The sequence below is a fragment of the Leptodactylus fuscus genome, chromosome 6, assembly GCF_031893055.1.
Source record: "Leptodactylus fuscus isolate aLepFus1 chromosome 6, aLepFus1.hap2, whole genome shotgun sequence".
Classification (NCBI taxonomy): domain Eukaryota; kingdom Metazoa; phylum Chordata; class Amphibia; order Anura; family Leptodactylidae; genus Leptodactylus; species Leptodactylus fuscus.
In genome coordinates, this window is record NC_134270.1 from 112917069 (window position 1) to 112938700 (window position 21632).

At 42.2% G+C, this 21632-nt stretch overlaps 1 protein-coding gene across 2 annotated transcripts in view; it reads right to left on the reverse strand.

The window, feature by feature from the left end:
• Positions 1-535: 535 nt before the first annotated feature.
• The window catches only part of PKIG (cAMP-dependent protein kinase inhibitor gamma), a 91117-nt gene continuing 70020 nt past the window's right edge, over positions 536-21632 (reverse strand). The window contains exons 2-3 of one of the 2 annotated variants that reach the window (XM_075277072.1): positions 2231-2408; positions 536-1593 (exon numbers count right to left, since the gene is read on the reverse strand). In XM_075277072.1, the coding sequence (XP_075133173.1) occupies positions 1514-1593; positions 2231-2378 (228 nt within the window). In that variant the 5' untranslated portion in view covers positions 2379-2408 and the 3' untranslated portion in view covers positions 536-1513. The remainder of the gene's footprint in view (positions 1594-2230; positions 2409-21632) is intronic. The other variant, XM_075277071.1, reaches the window with a different exon arrangement.

Consider the following 21632-nt stretch of genomic DNA (forward strand, 5'->3'; position numbering starts at 1 on the left):
ATTTATACAGATTTTTTTTTTTTTTTTTTGTAAAACAAAATGCCTTTTAATGAAATAAAGAATTTGCCTGGAACATCAGATGTTGGCATCAATAAAGTTAAAAAAATAAATAAAAACTTTACTCAACAAACTGAGCTCTGCTATATGTATCTACAGGTATGAGTTATGGAGTCATGTTATGTTAGCCTGGGAACTATTTTTGCCGCAGAGTATTGTATGTAGCAGACCAGGATGACCATGCACAGGTTGCACTGTAATAATGTAACAACCAATCAGATCACTGCTTTAGTGCTTTAAAGAAGACCTTTCACGTCCTCATGAAAGGGCGGTTTTATATACCGCTAGAAAGCAGACAGTGTGCTGAATTCAGTGTACTGTTTGCTTTCCTAGTATGTGTCCCAGTGTTGGAGCTGTCGGTGACATTAGTTTCGGCACCGACCTCTGCGCATTGTCAGAAGGGTCTTCCTCATAGCTCAGCGTCATCACTGGGCTGTGGGGACAGCGATGACTAACTATGCAGAACACCTTTCTGACAATGGGGAGATGTTGGTACCGAAACGAACGGCACATACCGGGAAAACAGAGAGTGCGCTGCATTAAGCGCAGTATCAGTTCTGTAGCGGTATATAAAACCACATATGCGTGAGGACATGAATGGTCCTCTTTGAAGGTGCACTATAAACATGAAATCCAACAACACTCTTACCTACAGAATAGCTAGGCTTGACTTCTCTGGGACTTGTGGTTCCACAGCAGCTAGTAGACTCTAGATCTCTGTCCCCTGATAGAAGCAATGATAAGACTGGTGTCTTAATGGTGTTTATTAGATTATTCATTCACACAAAATCATATTTTGGGGGACAAATATTTTAGTTTTCCTAATGGAAGAAAAAGTTTTTAAAAATACACCATTTTTCTGTGCAAACTAAATATCCAATCTATGCAGAATTTCATGTCACTCCAAGATATAGCACTTAAAAACAAAGACTTAAAAAAAAAAAAAAAAAAAGTTGGCAGTCTGAACCATACATAAGCCATGGACGCTTGGCTTCAGTATGGACATTGGTTTGGTCCATTCAGAGGCTATAAGGCAGTGCTTTGTCACATAATATGTATGTTGGTCTCCGATGCGATGTGACCCAGGTCTTCTAGGGCAAAATGTTTCTCTATGGACAATAAATAATCCTTTACATTTACAGAAGGGGCAGTACCATCTGCAAAATATCACCCCAAAGAAATATTGCATATATTTCTATCTTCTATAAAGGAAGAAAAAAAAAAATCTGCTAAGGCAATTTTAGGTCAAGTGGAGTTTGAGAAGATGTCATGACCATATTGCACCACCAGGTGGCGTGTGGAGTCCTGCTTTGTGTTTCCAATCTTGAGCATCCAACTGTTGCTGGATTGTGTTTCATTCCAGCCTCACTCAGAAGCTCCATGTGAACAGTTTTATAGTTTTCTTGTCTTTTTATGTAAAGTCAGTCAGCATTGATGTCTGCAAGACATAAGCAATTTATGACGGCGAGCTGCCATCTTGTGCTTCAGTGGTCTGTTCTTGTCCGCTATTGGAGGGTGCTGCTTCTGCTTGTCCTTCTAAGGAAAAAAAGAAAGGAAATGTTCTATTAGAATGAAACATGCTGGAGATTTATAAACACTTCAATTATTCACCATTTTCATGATCTTTGCTTGCTGTCAGCAAATGGAAACATATCTGAAGACTGACGTTCTGTAGAGATCTGATGAGTTTTGATGTTATATCTGGGGGTGTCCAACAGCTGTTCCAGGGCAGCACAGCTCGCGATTAGGTTTACATGCTGGGATCCATGCTGCACGCACGCACCATACAAGGTGAAGCAGCGGCTTTAGGCACTGCAGCTCTGATCCACTGTAGTAAACATAACCAGGAGCCTTTCTGTCCGGGAACAGCTGATCTGCAGGGGTCCCAGCTGTTGCATCCCTGCAAATCTAAATTGATGGTCTAATCCAGGGATAGGCCATCAGTATTACAATGGTGGGGGAACTTAAATTAACTCTACATTTCCTGTCCTGTTAATCTGTTACAATGTATCCAGTCTCCTTAGCTCACAGAGGATTGCCTGAACTGGATGCAGTTACACACCCTTGGCTGTTTACTGTATATATCTAATGTATCAATATTCCCATTCACTGACAGCAAGCAGGAATTTTGAAGACGAGTTCCTTACAGATTCCCTTTCAGTGAGCGGCTCACCTGCTCCTTGAATGGAGAGATCTCCCATGTTCTCTGACAGCTCCCTCACACCCGTAGAGCTGGATTCCCCTTTGATGTCTGGTACTGCATTCCGCCTGCCGGTTCTGTCGCAGGTTATGAATTCAGTGTATGCAGACTCCACGTCCATAACGTCGCTCTCATATCAAATACATGAGCTCTGAAGAGAGAAACAGAACACAGTTTATTAATAATTAGCAGGAGGACCTGGCTTTGCATGGGTAGATTTCATTTTTTATTTGCATAATTATCATGTGATCATGTGTATCTCAGTATGGATAGAATTTAAAAACCTACCATCAGTTGTTAGCTGGAGCAAGGCTCTGCTACAACTTTACATACATAGCTCTGGAACATCTCTGCATACACACAGCACACCCCGCTCTGGAACATCTCTGCATACACACAGCACACCCCGCTCTGCTACATCTCTGTATACGCACAGCATACCCCGCTCTGCTACATCTCTGTATACACACAGCATACCCCGCTCTGCTACATCTTTGTATACCCACATCGGTCCTGGTACGGGTGTAGTGTATAAAAATAGCGAGGTTGTTATGGAGTATAGCTGTGTATGACAGTTGGCGCGCCGTGCCTATGATTGTTCCAACATCTCAGCAGCTCGCTAAGACACCATATCAGACGTGTTGTTGGCGTCGATGATCCACCTGCAGCGGCGTTTCGGCAGCTCTAAAGCTGGACTGCCGCTGAACTTGTTCTGCGCGCCGTGCCTGTGATTGTTCCGGCATCTCAGGACCTCACTAATACACCATATAATGAGCATGTTGTTGGCGTTGATGATCCGCCTGCTCTGGCGTTACAGCCACTCTAAAGCTGTACCTGGCGCTGTGCCGGTGATTGTTTCGGCAGCTCACTGGGACGCCATATAATAAGCCTGTTGTCATCGATGATCCACCTGCTCCGGCAGCTGTAAGAGACGCTTGACGCCTAGCTTGCACAATCCTCCTCAGCTCCGCTTGAGGAGAACTCTGTTGATTTCTGGCTACCTTCATAGCTCTAGTTTTTCCCAAATGTTGCGAAAAATTTGATTTTCGTTTTACCTGGCATGTTTAAAATTGGGAAACATGCAATTTGGATGAAAGGGGTTTTCCCAGGTCAGTGTCTGAACACACTGCCTCGAGTGTCTGCTCCCCCTCCCCCCTTTCTCTGGCTGAACAAGACACAGAAGACTTCTGCAGATCAGAGAATCAGTGTTATCTGTGCATTTACATATAGAGATAGCAGAGCAGGCTATCAGCACAAATAGCTGCAGTCTCCTACAGTGTAACATAGTATATGAACATACATTCATAACAGTCGTGAAACCAAGCCATTTACCAGAATAAAAATCCAAATCCATTCAGCAGTTTTTGCGTGATTGCGTAACAAACTTCCAAACTTTCACATTTATAACATTAGTAGGAAGCACCATAACACAGCCAAGATATGTGACACTTAGGAACCTGCTGCATGGGCTGTTGCTTAGCTTTCCTACAAACAGGACAAGGAGCACTACAAATACAAGCAGATTTACCAACCCCTGTCTTAATTTACAGGACATGTATCCCCGGGGTAGAGAGGCCACTGCCATTGTGGCCTACTCAAGTGAATGAGACAGAATTGCAGTACCTGGACGATGCTGTGTTTGGAGTGGCGCTGTATACATTAAACACATTCAACATCTCTGCTGTACTAATACTGCAGTCCCTTCTCATCACCACTGGGGGTCCTAACAGGCAGACCTCCATAATAAGAAAACGTCTGATGTAGATGGCACAAATCCATCACCACATAGTGAACACCATTACAAAATCTATTACAATGATCAATAGATCAAGCCAGGCTCCTAGATACATAGGTTCATATATAGATGACATTTGTAGCACATCTTTGGAATGATCTGTCCTCTCATTTCATGTGAGTTAATGCAGTATTGACCGTAGTCCAGCAGGTGGCAGCAGTAGCTTGCATCTTATCCTTTCAGTTTCAGCATAGAGGTGATGGATGGGATGAATATGTACGGAAACTAATGGGGTAATTGATCTAGAAATCTGCTGATACTATTTACAGGGCAAAATGGATTTACCGCACAAAGCAGCCGTTCCTAATGCTTCTAACAGATACATAATGTATCACTAGTGACAGTACAAAACAGAACACGTATACTTAATACACATCACATGAGCACCCCTTAGGGCACTGCGTCCACTGTGCTCTCAGTTTCTGCGGCACTCAGCTTCCTACCCAAATAGGCTTTATATTATTACAAACAATTGGATAAAATCTGCAGCAGAGGTCTAGGCCAAAAGTAGCAAACTCAAGGTCCATGGGCCAAATCCAGTCCTACGTGGCCACAGAGGCAGGGATGTAGAAGGTCCAGTTCAGCAGAACAAGGTGTCATCTTAAATTCTGAGCTCGGGTGTGCAGAAGGAATGGCTTTGCAGTTTATTTGGAGCATGAAGCCAGTGCTTGACATAGGGTGATGCCAGTACGGGGTGCAGGTGCCATCTTGGTTTCTGAGATCCAGCGAGTACCTCCAAGACACGGTACAGAAACTCACAGTGGTGAGATAGTTCTGACAACCCTACACAGGCAACCTAGCCACCCATAAAGTAGGAAGCTAGGTGCTAAAGATGTAGAAGAGGCCGGATATTATCTAAGCCTGGTCCTAAAGGACATCTTGGCCTTTTACTAACCAAGGAGCCCGCCATAACATCTCTGCAGGAACAATGGGAACTACTTTATCAGCATTACTCTCCCCCTTGGTTTTCATTTCATCTCTGAAATAAAGGACTAGTTTTAAGAAAATGACACCAAGGCGAGTGCCCCCATTTATTACCCTCTATTTTTGTGCTATTTTACTAAGGGAAGCTGAGCACCACCATTAAGGGCCTCTGGATACCAAATTTGGGGGGAAAAGAAGGGTGCGTCTTATAGTCCGAATGTGGCGCCTGGCACCCGCTGTAATAGAGAGGCGGATGCCGGCAAGGGATAGACGCCGGGGCCTGAGACATCGCTGCGCTCCTCTGCCCTGCATGAAGCCAGCAGCGGCAGCGGCGATGCTATTCCGCTCCTCCGTCCCCCCGCTGCTGGCTTCATGCAGGGCAGAGAAGCGTAGCGATGTATAAGGCCCCGGCACCTGTGCCAGCGTCTATCTCTCGCTGGCATCCGCCTCTCTAGTACAGTGGATGCCGGGTCAGTATCGGTGGCCCCTTCTCCCCCGGGGCTGGTCCCCACCGTCCCCATACCTGTGAAGTTGCAGGCCGGCTCCTGCGTGGCAATATCGCAGGAGCCGACCTGTTCTGGTGACAGCCGGGAGCCTAATGAAGGCCCCCAGGCCTGTCACTGCTATATTAGTATTGCGGCTGGGTCTATGACCAGCCGTAATAGTAATATACAGAATGTCCCATAGACGGCAATACAGTTATATTGCCATCTATGGGACTTGCAATCAAGTGACCGCAGGTTCAAGCCCCCGGGGGGAATAAAATAGTAAAAAAAAAAAAAAAAAAAAAAAAAAAAAGCTTTAAAAATATGAAATAAATAAAAGTTCTAAATCACCTCCTGTCCCTAGAATATACATTTAAAAGTAGAAAATCATATATCATAAACCACCGGGTTTTTTTTCAATACAAGGTGATCTAAGCAATAGATATTCCCCAAAATGGTATAACTAAAAAGTACTTCTGGCCCCGCAAAAAAAAAAACACTCTATGCGTCCCCTGTCAATGTGGCCTTGCAGCTGTTGCAAAACTACAACTCCCATATATTAAATATTTTACCATTTTTTGCTTCAAAATTTTTTTTCCCTATTTTCCTCCTCTAAAACCTAGGTGCGTCTTATAGTCCGAAAAATACGAAAAATATTTTTCTTCATATATTTTGTTATGGATTTGTTCCAGTAGTGCCACCTTTCCTTTTTTTTCCTAAAAATAACATCCATGTTTACTTAGGCTTTAAGTATGGGATTGTGAACCCTCCTTACTGCGGGAGGTCATGTGACCACATCATTCCTTTGTATTACACTGCATACTGCATATAAAAAGGCTAATACTAATATTTGGGAGAGTCAGTATAAACAAGGCCAGAAATAAAACTTCCTCCAGCTGTAGTTGCAGATGATCCAAGATGTCTTGGCATTTCCTTCAAAGTCCAGTCTTGTCCTTGAGTTACAGGGAGAGTTAACTTTGAAGTGAGCTCCAAGGAGGCCGAATGCCGGGTCAGTGCCACCACTTACTAGAGGGCCTTGTGTATATAGGACTGCTTGTTCTAGTAAGAGCCTGAGACTTGCCCGCCTGGCGCAGCTGAATACTATGTGAAAGTGCACAGTGCAAGCTACTCAGATCTGGATCCGATATCCCCATACAGGTGCAGCCATCTATTCCTAGGTTACCATTATAGACAAAGGATACTCTGCCGCTAGCCATCCCTTGATCCTGAAGTAACTACAGTAAATCTACCATGTCCCAGGCCGTGTACATGACCCTGCACAATGCACTGTATTTTGGGAGCTTTAACTTTCCTATATCAGACTTAGGGCTGCTTTAACCATAAGGCAAACTGTGCACTTGCACCAGCCTCTATGGCAGTGGGGCACTTCAGTATAGTGGGACAGCATTTTGAGGGCTGTCCCACTGCGCCCTTAAGAGTTGAATACAATGGTGGTTTACGGATCTATCAGCCCCATGCTCCAACATTCTGGCCTCAACTAATGCTGCATTAGGGGCATGATATTGTAGGGAGCAATAAAGAGTCATTATACTGCATGCAGGTCAGGTATGATGGGGGGTCCCACTTATGAAACCATTTCACTGGGACCACCATTCTGTTAAAACAACCTACAAACTACTTAGCTTAATGCAAAAACTGCATTTCTCACAATAAACTAAAGGAGGGCATGTTCAATATGGACAGACCAAGCAGAGGGGAGCTGTCAGTTCATATACTCTAAGAGTAAACAGAAGTTACAGCAGAATTTTGAGTGCAGCTTTGGGTGTGACTAGAGAATTCTTACAAATGTAATTAAATAGAGTTTTGCACGTGAGAGACTGCATACTGGATCATCGTCTGCACTGGCTTCTATTACACATGACAATGTTTATTGCACATTATCTAGTGAAAGCCATAGACTGCACACAATATCTAGTTTTCTACAGCCCTGTATATTGTCATCAAACATCATGAAAACCAAACAGCAGAGAACAATGAGGCCTATGAGAGACTAATCCCTGGCCCGTTGTATGAGGGTCATTGTGGCAGGATCAGGTGCCCGCACTCGGCATACACAGAGAACAATTAGGCCATCAGCCATCTGTAGTCAGGAGTGAGTTAAGGGGTAATGATGTGTAACAAGGTACTCGGTACTGTTACATAATAGCCAGGACTCATCATACTCACCATCACTGGGAGGGCTCACCTGTGCCACATACTTAGCAGGCTCACTCCTCACTTTTTATGTCCTTTTTGGGGACATAATAGACCTGAGCAGGGAAATATGGCACTTAACCACGTGGCAGTATATATATGAATATGCTCCACAGGATCCAGAGACACTGGAATGTTACTAAGATCCCATTAAACCACTGTTAGGATACAGGTGCTCAGCTTTCCCAGACTCCTGCATGGTGCTCACATCTAGTTAACAATACAGAGACATCCCAGGTCTAAATGATACTGTATGGGTACTGTGCCAGTATCGGATGCAGGGAGTCACCTGCTCATGCAAGGTAAAAGCAGATGTGGAGTATAACGCATGATTTAAATGTCACTGTGTACTCAATGAAGTCTATCCCTGACATTCAAATAACATGTAAATATTCTTACATGGCTGTGATACCATCTGATGGCAGCAAAGGTACACGAAACCCCACCACTTATGGCCATAGTGCCGCTCTGAAGGACCTTTATAATTGGATTACTGGCACTTTAGAGCTTGCGGATCACACAGCAGAAAAGACAAGTGCAGGATGTGACAGCATCAGGAGGATTTCCTTCCAGAGAACCTGTCACCGCTGCTGACATGTCTGTAGTAGTAAATGCTTGGATTACCCATAATATATTCCGATATCATGTACAAGCTTATTACAACCCTGCGATGTGCCATTATTCTAAGAAATATATTAAAGGGGTTTTCTGGCCCCGAACTTATCTGTTGGGGTCTGACCCCTACTCCCTGCACAAACCACCTGTTCTAGCAGCTCCCAGTGCATAGGGAGTGGGCGCAGCAGTGACCCTTTTTTGTGAATTTGAGGAGCCTTACTGCTACTGCCTGACCCCGGCTGTCAGCCATTTATGAAGGAGTTTGGGTCAGAGCAGGAGTTGAGGTGAGAAGTAATAGAAGAGTCAGAGTCGGTAGTTTGGCCTACCAACTCTACAGCCCTCATCACAGGCTTGGCCCTGACTGTAGTAATATGGCATCATGATGGCTGTATGTGTCAGTCGATATCCTGGTGCAATGGCCAGAGATCGCAGATAACTGCAATGTTGACCGTTTAACCCTTTAGATGTCACTCAGTGTAAATATAAACCACAACATCTAAGGCCCCACGCACATAACTATACTTGTGTGCAGATCAGTAGAAAACGGAATGACACGAATAGCATCTGTGTGCAGTCTGAGTTATCCACAGACCCCATTAATAAAATACACAAAACAAGCCTCAAAAACAGGTAAGGATAGGACCTGCTCTATAATTTGCAGCTCTACCTTAGGGCCCTCAGTACAGATCTGTAAAAACTGTGGACCACATATACAGACATAGAAATTAATGGAACCATATACAATATGTTATTGCAGATTTGTAATGACAGGCCCCATGCACAAAACAGTAGTTTTGGGCTGTGTACTAAGGGGTTTAACAGAGGCACCCTGTTGCCACGATGGTGGGAGGAATATGAAGGCTTCCACATCTTCCATCTTTGTATATCCGTTAGATCCTGACAAAAGCAATATTTAATAGAATGACTGGAAGCTTTAGGCTGAATACAGAAGTACTGCAGTGTAGCACGACACCCATAAAGGACACGATCCGGCCGCAGACAATTTTGGTAATTTGCCAGACTACACGTTCCAAATTTTTCCTTTTCTACTGTCTTATCATCTGGGGAATAACTGACCCATTCTAAAGGGTGAACTCCATTCTGCATCTGGGAAATTTGGTTACCCATAATATCTACAGTGCTGCACAATACAGCACAGTTGAAGAACATGTAGATCTGCTATGCATAGATGTTGGAAAGCTGGGTAATAACCCCTTTGGGATCTATTAGTATAATCCCTAATAGTGAGGGTGGTCACCCAGCTTTTCAAGAGAAAGACAAACTCAAGGAAATAAAGCCTTTACAGCGGAGAGATTATCTTTAAGCAGAGCACAACTCAAATATGTTAATTTTCTGGAGATTGGCAGATTTGGGGAGAAAATTCTATTTTATATATTAATCTCGGCACAAAAAGAACGACATACAAAAAACAAAAACAAAAAAAAATATAGAGCAAGAAGAAAATAATGGTGTGTTGAAGCACTGGAGTGGAGTGAGGGCCGATCCTCCTCATACATCACAGGGCTGGCACGCTTGGCTGCGCCCCTTTGTTCACATCAGAGTTGCTATGAGGAGCCTTGCTGAGGGCCGTCTATTCATTGGGCCGCTTGCAGCATGGAGGTAATCAATACAACAGAATTAGCCTTCTGAAGTGTCGCCGCACACGTGACAGTCACTGCTCCATGAGATGCCATCAGCTGGAGCCATAGACATCACTGAAGCATGAGGCGGCCTTCCCTTCCATCCTCCATCCAGCTCTATTATACACTCCCCTGTGTATCACATTTTTAATAATGCTCAGTGATTGACAATATATCACAAGCCAGAAGCCACAAACATACCATATTATTTGGGATCCATGCTAAAGAATTCAATCTTTAAAGGAAACTGTCTCTTAAAGGGTATATCCACTTCTGACAGTGTAGTTTATTCAGCCAATGCATCCAAAGAAATGGAGCAATTGTGCAAATAATCTGAAATCTCTACTGATGAGACTACAGCACCAATGCAGATCCATGTGTCTCCATGGTTACTAGCAAGCTCTGTGCAGTCTGACCTTACAGTCCTTTGTGATAATTCCTACCATCCGTCTCCTCACAAGAAGCAGAGGACAGATGGGAGGCCTATAGATTCAGACTACAACCTTGGAGGAATACATGTCTGCATGAGAGCTGTATACACAAAATAGTAAGATGTCATTTCTTCTTACTTCGAGACACTGAATAAATTAAGAAAAGTCCCACCAAGTTCCAGCCTGGATCCTTTCCTATAGTCCAGGGATAGGGAACCTTCGGCTCTCCAGCTGCTCTGAAACTACAACTCCCATCATGCTCCATTCACTCCCATGGGAGTTCCAAGAACAGCAGAGCAAGTATGCATGCTGGGAGTTGTAGTTTTGCAACAGCTGGAGAGCCGTACGTTCCCTACCCCTGCTATAGTCTTACCTGCCTATTTTAGAGTGTCGATTTTCCCCCTTTACCTGCCCCCATCTTGCAGTTTGTCCTTCCATCTTCCCTTCTTTTTCCTTCTTCCTACACCATGCATCTACCTTTTTCCCGCCTCACATCGGAGGAATGAACTGTTCCTTTTTCCTTATTTTTGTCTTTGCACACTTGTAATCCTAAAATCAACGTTGCAAGGTTCTAATTCCCAGCATGTCGTGAGCGTCATTTTCTCGGAGTGTGCAGGAGAATCTCAGGCTGGAGACCACCAACTTATTCACATAACAGTGTTCTCCAGCCATGTATTAGCCCTTGTATTAACAGCCTGCAAACAACCCCACAGACATTAATGGACCTATTCACACAATTTTTTTTTATTTTTTTTTTATGGTTCAAGTCTGATCCATTAAATAACATAACATGTAATTTCCTGGGCTGTTTTCACAGATCCATCAACCGACTTGAGTTCTATGAAAACAGGATACCCTGGGGGGTAAATGGCACGATAGTATGACTATGCACTTATACAGTCCACAGTGCTTAATACTAACACATTGATTCAGTAACGTTCACGTGATGAATGGGGACGGGGCCCATTGACAGATTTTGCATCCTTTGAAGTTCCCACCTCGGTTTCGTTTAATTCCCAAAAACATTTAAGGCAAGGAAATCTAATGCGAGCCGTTCTTCCTGGAGTTACAGCTCCATTGCTCAGTTTCCTTCAGTTTCGAATTTAATAAGCTTGTTTTCTCCAGTATGAACTCTACTTTTTAATAAGAAACTTCCTGTATCTAATATAAGCAGGTATGATCCTTTGAGGATGATGTAAGTAGACTAAAGATTTCCTACGGAAGACATTCTTTCTGCATAGATCAAAGTCTCCAACCTTCCAATCTCTGACTGCTGTAAAACACAGGTTAAAGACAGTGGCCCGGATTTACTATTGTAGATTATTGTATTGTATTTACACTGGCATAAACATGGCACATTTTTGGCACATCTACTTTGGGATATCGTTTTTGACATGATAGACATGTCAAAGTGGGTATAGCTTAAATGCAACACAATGTACCAAGATCGTGTTGAAAAATTCTGTCCCAGCTAAAAGATGGTATAAATATAGATTAGATAGGATATAATACACCAAGTTTATTTATTATCTGCAATTTTTCAGGCTGCCTGTCATTGTCTATTAGTAAATCTGGACCAGGGTCAGGGGATAATCGTACACATTAGGGAGAGTGTGTGCCTACATAGGCGTACGGAGACTTACAAGTCAATTCTGCTCCGCTAGGAATCTGGACCAGTGAATTTAGAGAATGCAGGATATAAGGTATCCATGTGGTGGTCCTTAGTAACCATTAATACTCTGGGTGTCTGCAATTTGACATAGATAACACTCTGAAGCGATATTCGTATTATCTTTTTTATACAGAGTCACATGGCTGAACTCCAACCAAGGCTAAGGTCTGAAAAAGAAACAAATGCAGCAGAAAACACAATCCCAAAGCCATTTGTGTTTTTGACTGCTTTTCCGCTAGGTTTTACATTTTTGCCTCCCCTCATATAAATGTATTTACACAGGTAACAGTAAAACGTTAGATGTTGTTTTCTCCATGGCATCTTTGTTTCTGCAACGTGGGGGGTGAGATTAAGTAACATTTCAGCCTGTTTCTTCAGCTTAACACTCGCACTTACTTACCCCATTAATATATACTAAAGGTACTGAAAGAAAAAGATATATAATCATACTAATAATGCCCTTAGCTGTATAGCTCCTCCAAGTCCTGTGAGAGCATGTCGGAAAGCACGAAAGAGGAACGCAAGAGAGGGAGCAAGACAGACCCTACTATTATGGCATTTTGTAGGCCATGTTTGTTTAGCCAACATGTGATTCACTGCCCGGATGATGATATTTCACTACTTCTTCATGTATACTCCAAAATAGGTTTAAGAATATGCAAGACTAAGACCTCCTTTTTAAAGCTACATTCACATTTGTGTTGGAGTCTCTTTAGGAGACAATGTCCGCATGAAATTGACGTCGAAAAAGTCCCAAATGGCTTTTACCTCCATCACTTTCAGTTTCTAAGCAACAGACCCCCATAATAGTCAATGGAGTCTACCAGCCTCCATATGTAATCAGTATTTTAGTGATCCATCTATAGATTTTTCTGGTCCTCCAATGGACCAGAACAGCCGCCAGCCAAAGAAGGTGTGAACCCAGCAGAATCTTTTGGCTATGGTTTCTTAGAATACTCCGGAGCAGGGGCAACGTCTCAGACTACCAAAGCAGTGTTCATAGAGTAGTCTGACAAGCTGGTAGCCATCTTACAGAATTGAAGGGACTAGGAACTGCAACAGAAAGGTTATAAATGGAGGGCACTAGGTATTTTAACTATGCATTATGTACTTATTGTGAATCGGAGGCTCGCCTTAACCATTTAATTATCAATCTGAGATAAAAGGGAATATAAAAACTGCTGTGACGTGACCATAAATAATCGTAAAGTCCCCTTCACCACTCTGGAAAGCGAATTATTCTATGTGGGCAAATAGTCTTCTCCTTCCAAGTACATTTCTCATTACCATTCAGCTCCCGCCTAGAAGAAATGACCGTGGCTCTATCTCAGGAGCAGCCGTTCCGCCGCATCTTCGCTATAAAGCAGCCATTCTATATTTAGAATTTCCCTAATGGGTCAATATCCATAACAACAGGCAAATTAACCCGACTGTGACCTCCTCAGCTTCACAAATATTCAGATTATGTGTCGCTGGAAAAGCGCGTTTACTTTAAAAGGCCTCGGCTGCGTACAGAATGAGAGACTGGGATTTAGAGAAATATTTTAGCACAACTCGACCCTTATGTTACAAAAAACAGATGGCTCCCGTTTCCACTACAGCGTCAGATGCGGTGGTGTATGGCTTCTTACATTATGGAATAAAATACATCCAAATTATTAGAAATGTTGAAACATTTTCACACAAATGGTTAAATTCATTCATTGCATATCCTATGCTAGGCCTTCATAGTGGTAGTTCTGTTCCCTATACTGATGCTAGCCACGTCCTTCCACCCCCAAATTATATTTCCCAGTACCCCTAAATCTAAATCAATACAAGACAAATCCTATCCATGGACAGGAGTGGCGCAGAAAAAAATAAAGTATGGGGCAGAGTTACCAATAAATACAATGAATGAACAGAGGGGAATGGGAGGGAGAGAGTTATCTTACTGTGAAGGCTAGCCAGGGAATCCAGTGAGAGGCAGGAGGATCCAATGACAGAAAAGAAGTCCCATGAAAGAATATGGCTGACAATGACGGATGTCCGATAGCTACTTCCTGTCTTGGAACTGAATGCAGAACACTTGAGCTGACATGAGAAACACTGAGTAAAAGAGCCGGCAAGTTTTCATGTTTGGCTGGAAACTAATAAATGATGGAAAGCTAAAATAAAACAAACTGGCTCCTAACATCTAAAATATGCAAGGGCTAGAAATGAAAGGCCTCTGGCCTCCAGTTATACGGTGTTCCAGGAACAAGAAGTTACACCTCCCCCCATATACAGGACAGAAGGTAACTTGCCAATCAGTGGGGTCCGACTGCTGAGACCCCCCAAATCACGAGAACTAGGCCTTGCTCATCTCAGTAGAGCTGTTGAAGATAACTGAAGTACAGCACTCGGCTATCTCTGGTAGCCCCACTGAAATGAACAGAATGGAAGCACACATTTCTGACCCCAGTTCTTGCGATTTGTGGGGGTCCCAGCTGTAATACCCCCACTGATCAGCAGGTTAGTGCCAATACTGCAGATAGGGGACTGGAATACCCCTGATTCTTAAATGCTACCTACAATATTGGCTTACCACCATATTATATTTCAGTAGGGTCCAAATATAAACATCTGGGTAAAGGAATATTCACACAAGTAGGTTTCCATATTTTTTTTTCTAATCCCACATTAGCCCTTTATGAAAAAGTCTGTTTTACTGAAAAAGGGTTACTTGTGCCTATGGGCTCTTCCTTGTGGTGCAGCTCAGCCCAGTTAAAATTAATGTATTACCACAAGCAGTCTATGGAGAAGCCAAAACGGTGCTGATGCTGCAGGGATAAAAGATGACTTTTTCTAAGGAATATTGTCTATATTGCAGCAGGTAAGGTTTCAGGTAGCAACATGTTGCTCTAGGATGTGGCGTAATAAACAAATCCCTAGACACCAGTTTGTCTTTATAAAAAAAAAAAAAATTAAACAAAAAACCCCCAAAAAACAAAAACCACACACATCGATGAGATTATGACTGAACACGAAAGGGACAACTAAGTGAAAGCCTCCGTGTCTACAAGCACTGCTCCATTTAGTAAATATGAGACGATAATGTTATTCTGCTGCTTGCACAGACCAATGAAGAAGGAGAACAATAAGAGAACAGTTTAATTATACAGAAAATCCATAATTAGCGCATCCATACGAGAAGATGCCCTCCCACGGCTAATCCTGCAGACACCTAAATGATATAAAGAAGACTTCACATGTCACGGGGGGCACCAGTGCCCCATACCCAGCTGTCTTTAGGATAGCGATACAGCCTCCCCTGAAAGTAGAATCCAAGATTTCAGCAGTAGTTAAAGCGGAGAGTATTTGATTATTAGAATACAGTTTGTTAAAAAGTTATTCTACAATATTGTAGATGTAACGTTACATATCTAATCTTTAGCAAGTCAGTCTCTGCCATGTCACCTAATAGTGATGAGGAAAGAACAATGCTTCACAGCAGGCTGTACAGCGAGGCAGCTTGTTTTGATAGTAACCTGTCCTGCTGACATCTAGTGGTCTGTGAAAATACTGCTACTCTTTTCCAGTTAATAGTTATACAGCCATTTTGCCTTACAATGTAAATACCTTTCATTCTCCATTGTGTTATGTTTTATTAACTCTTTAATAAAATAGTATAAATAAATTAAATTTCAGCAGAAGCAAAGTACACTGTATCTCTGGAAAATAATATTGTGTCAAGTATTCCTTGTCTAGGGGCAATGTTGTCTGGGGTTAGGAGTTATATGTACATGGGAGCACAAAAATGCAGTACATCTAGGCTGTGGCTAGTTCCTGACATGCCAGGTCGCCAGGAATCTATATTGTTGTATTTCTCCAGAACTTATAAATCTTCATGGCCAAAACAACGGTCTTGAGTAGTGATGGATGATGTGAAACCGTCGTGAGGAGACACAGAAAAGGGACACAGGACATTCTAACTAATGTATGACATATGTTGTATCTAACTATACAGTCCTATGAAAAAGTTTGGGCACCCCTATTAATCTTAATCATTTTTTGTTCTAAATATTTTGGTGTTTGCAACAGCCATTTCAGTTTGATATATCTAATAACTGATGGACACAGTAATATTTCAGGATTGAAATGAGGTTTATTGTACTAACAGAAAATGTGCAATATGCATTAAACCAAAATTTGACCGGTGCAAAAGTATGGGCACCCTTATCATTTTATTGATTTGAATTCCCCTAACTACTTTTTACTGACTTACTGAAGCACAAAATTGGTTTTGTAACCTCAGTGAGCTTTGAACTTCATAGCCAGATGTATCCAATCATAAGAAAAGGTATTTAAGGTGGCCAATTGCAAGTTGATCTCCTATTTGAATCTCCTCTGAAGAGTGGCATCATGGGCTACTCAAAACAACTCTCAAATGATCTGAAAACAAAGATTGTTCAACATAGTTGTTCAGGGGAAGGATACAAAAAGTTGTCTCAGAGATTGAACCTGTCAGTTTCCACTGTGAGGAACATAGTAAGGAAATGGAAGACCACAGGGACAGTTCTTGTTAAGCCCAGAAGTGGCAGGCCAAGAAAAATATCAGAAAGGCAGAGAAGAAGAATGGTGAGAACAGTCAAGGACAATCCACAGACCACCTCCAAAGAGCTGCAGCATCATCTTGCTGCAGATGGTGTCACTGTGCATCGGTCAACTATACAGCGCACTTTGCACAAATAGAAGCTGTATGGGAGAGTGATGAGAAAGAAGCCGTTTCTGCACGTACGCCACAAATAGAGTTGCCTGAGGTATGAAAAAGCACATTTGGACAAGGCAGCTTCATTTTGGAAACAAAAATTGAGTTGTTTGGTTATAAAAAAAGGCGTTATGCATGGCGTCCAAAAAGAAATAGCATTCCAAGAAAAACACATGCTACCCACTGTAAAATTTGGTGGAGGTTCCATCATGCTTTGGGGCTGTGTGGCCAATGCCGGAATCTTGTTAAAGTTGAGAGTCGCATGGATTCCACTCAGTATCAGCAGATTCTTGAGAATAATGTTCAAGAATCAGTGACGAAGTTGAAATTACGCCGGGGATGGATATTTCAGCAAGACAATGATCCAAAACACCGCTCCAAATCCTCAGGCATTCATGCAGAGGAACAATTACAATGTTCTGGAATCGCCATCCCAGTCCCCAGACCTGAATATCATTGAACATCTGTGGGATGATTTGAAGCGGGCTGTCCATGCTCGGCGACCATCTAACTTAACTGAACTTGAATTGTTTGTCCAAAATACCTTTATCCAGGATCCAGGAACTGATTAAAAGCTACAGGAAGCGACTAGAGGCTGTTATCTTTGCAAAAGGAGGATCTACTAAATATTAATGTCACTTTTCTGTTGAGGTGCCCATACTTTTGCACCGGTCAAATTTTGGTTTAATGCATATTGCACATTTTCTGTTAGTACAATAAACCTCATTTCAATCCTGAAATATTACTGTGTCCATCAGTTATTAGATATATCAAACTGAAATGGCTGTTATAAACACCAAAATATTTAGAACTAAAAATGATTAAGATTAATAGGGGTGCCCAAACTTTTTCATAGGACTGTATATAATTGGTTTCACATGCTTGACATTCATGGTCTGAAATGAGTAGCCCTTCAGCTGGGTAAACTCCTGCTGAGAGTTGTAGTTTTCAGCTCCAGGTTAGCACAGCCTCAGCCATTGCTTGGAACATGTACAATGTTTCCGACCACGACAAGTCCTACCATTTTGATATGACATAACTCACCCCATCACATGGCTAGATGTGCCCTTGTCACATAGCAAAGTGTGCCCTGTCATAGTGATGACTGTGTAACAGAATATCTGTATACAACTGGTCGAAACACTGACAACTATTGATTTATGAAAATGTCTTATTTTTAATGAATAAAGTGATAGCGGTTTATTTGAGATGGTACTTAAGATGTACATATATATATATATATATATATATATATATATATATATATATATATATATATATATACACATACATACAGTATATACATACACACACACACACACACACACACACATATACTGTGGGGAAGTTAGCTCAGTAGGAACAGTGGTGCCAGGCATGAAAAATACAAAACAAAAACACAGCCTTAACTTCAGGCAAAGATAAATCAAATCTCTGCTCGTCTGAGCACTAACTAAACAGTAACCAAAAATAGCTCACTATACGTGCGGCTTACTGTCAGCCACACAAACAAAAACAAACCAGCCCAACTTGGTCTGACCAGACTCAAAATGTCAGGGCAGACACCACCTCCTCTTACTCCCAGGTTCTGCCCTGGTCTGCAGGATCAGAAGACTTTTACAGGTCACTAATGAGCCCAGGATCCACACTTCAGCTGAGGTTTACTCCTGAGCCGCCCTGGACCATACATAAGTCAGGAAACTGGGGAAAATATACCTTGACTCCAGCACTTAACCTGTCACCTTCTCACAATATACACACACAAACTCATATAGACACCAAAACAAGCAAATGACAAGCAAGAATAAGAGGAACTATGCAGTTTAGGTTGGGCTACCTTGTAAGGCAAACTTAAATTGAAGAATAAGGCTATGGATAAAAACTATGTCAACAACTCACCAGTCCTCCGGCTTTTCAACATCTATGTCAGTAAAGCCGACAACTCCTACATAAAACCCTTTAAGAATATGGCAGTGATACTGATGTGTCATGTAATGTGCGGTCATACGTATGTCACATAAATACTTGTGCCAGTCTTGGGGACTAAGCTTGTGCCAGTTTCCTGAAGATCTGACTGCCCATCGCTCTCATCAAGAAGGAACCGAAAATCTTTTGTTTTTGGTTTTCCTGATGAGCCGCAGCAGCGTGTAGCATGGCGTGAGTCATCTGTGCAAGGATGAAATAATGTCTCGTCCCTTGTCACAGGTTCAGGAAAAGCTGCTTAGAAAAATGACAATCTATTATCACGTGGGTACAGAACAGGCCTAAGACAGAAGGGTCATAGGAAAGACTATGTAGGGTAATGACCATATAAAGAACAACTAGTGCAACTGCGTCCAAAAGTACCCCCCTTGCTCCTTAAATAAACCTTTCCACAAGTGCTAATGTCTTTTTCTACCCCTTAGAAGACCTTTCACCACCTCCAATAATTCTAGCTCGTTCCATCAATTAATAGGTGCTGCTCCACTGATTCTCATACAGGAATTTGGAATTTTTCCTCAAGTTCCCAGAGCAATCAATGCTGTCGATTTTGGTGCCTGATAAGCTATTTGTACTGGGAGAATGGCAGTATCAGGGAGGAGCAGGAAACGGGTGTGATTCTGAGTTCTGACATTACAGAGCTTCAATAGAACATCAGGCGCTAAAACTAAGTACGTTTGTTGCTCAGGAATGGTGGAGGTTAGAGAAAAAATTCCAACTGTGCTAGAATAAGGAGAGCAGCAGCTATTAACAGACGTAAGAACTTAAACTGGTTGAAGCAGTGAAAGATCCTTTTTAAACGTATATTAAAGTGGAGGACTTCAGGGTATACATATAGCACTACTCCACCCATCTCCCAGAGTAAAAAATAAATAGTTCAACCACTGCAACGTGCACCGCCTAAGAAAAGCATGTTACTTAAGGACAAGGGAAAAGAAGGAAGACCAAAGGAAAAAAAAAGAAAAAAAAAAAAAAAAGGCAGTGGAGGGAAGAAAAATTATGTTCAATAAACTTTTACATTTATTTAATCAATTAAAATGCCTGTGGTCATAAAAATAATGACAAATACAAGGGAATAAATAATCCTGAGGAGTGACAGGTCCCCTATTTCTCACTCATAGGATAATTGACTAGTAAATTTTATCATCCATATTTTAATTAAATTGTCAAGGCATTGTATGTGTTTTCCCAAATATTACACAAGCTGAAGCACTTTATGTAAGACTGAGTTCACACTGCACATTATTTGTGCAATGTGTGGCTAGACGTCATACTTCATATAGCAACAATTGAATAGATGCATGCGCTTCATGGGCTATAAACTGGTATTTGCATCGGTATATGATCCAAAAATGCAGCTCCAGCCCAATATACTGCATTATATGCATATGCTGTATTACATCTCCGACAGCGGGCTTCGGACCAGAATTCTCGTGAGCTGATGACAGCAGTACAGTGCTAAGGTAAGTATGTGATACTATTATCACTGCGCTGATCAAATGGATCATAGCCGGATGCATGAATGCCCGGTACAGAACATTTTCATTAGGGGAGCGGGAAGGACGCCTCATGTGGGGATTACTGATTTTGTTTCCCTACTAGATACTGTCTGTTCTAAAGGTATTTTTGCTTGTATCTCACTCAGAATTCTGCATGAAAATGGCCTAAAATCTGCCCCCAATAGGATTCTGCAATGCTGTCCATACTGCCACAGAACTGTCTACTGCAGAGTAGAAGACGGGGGCCCCTACCTGCCTTGTGCCATTTAGAATAGTAGTATATTTTATGTGGCAGAGGGACCTTTGGGGCCTGAAGACCCCGTCCATTCAGCAGACAGGCTATAAGGACATGTTGCTGGTTCACTTTAAAGGGTTTGTCCACTGAGGACAATTACATTTTTTGGAATAATTCCTCAACAATTCAGTCATAATGTGCACTACAGCTGGGATCTATAGTGATAAGCAGCAAATGCTCAGTTTTCCTACGGCGCCACCACAGGGGAAATTAATCATTACAGGATGCCCACTGAAATCAATAGCTCTCCATGTAATGCACATATGTGAACGTTCCAGCAGAAAGCGAAATGCTCTTTGTAGCTTCTCTCCATCGTGAGATGAGGGAAATGAACTGTAATGTCCTCAGGAACCCCTTTAATGTATGTAGGATCACAGGACATCCGACAAGACCGTAGTGAGCTCATATACATGAGCGTCATGGCTGCACTAATGAGGTTACAGGACTAGAAACACAATCTCCTCTAAACCATAACATTAATTAAATAGGGAAGATCTTCGAGACTGACAGACGTTATGCGTGCTCGCCTCTTACCCTCTGCTCATCCTTTTGCCAGCGGTACTGGCAGCTCCAGACATCCCCGCTGCCAAAACAGTTATAAAGTCTCTGTGGAACAACAGGATAATCTTCTTTTCTAAACTCCTGGGCAACAGGAAACCCGTAGAACAGTGTCTTTATAAACTTTATACAGCGGCATGGAAACAATTTATGATGTGTGTGCTCTTATATAAGACTCATAAAGAGGGTTGTGTGTATATGACTGCTGGATTGTTACAGTACACAGTAATCCTGCATTGTCCAAGTATGACGGTGCCTAAACAGACTGCAGCAGTTTGCAGGCCATTTTGTTTGCTGGATGGAAGAATTCAGATAATTTCACTTTGCTGTCTAGCAAAAAACAAACCAAACACTGCAAAAAAACCAAAACAATTTCCTGCTGAAAACAAGAACATTGGGCATATCAATCAATGTCCGACACTTTTCTGTCTACATTAGTGCCAAAATTTATGGTGTACAGTAGAGATGAGCGAACACTAAAATGTTCGAGGTTCGAAATTCGATTCGAACAGCCGCTCAATGTTCGTGTGTTCGAACG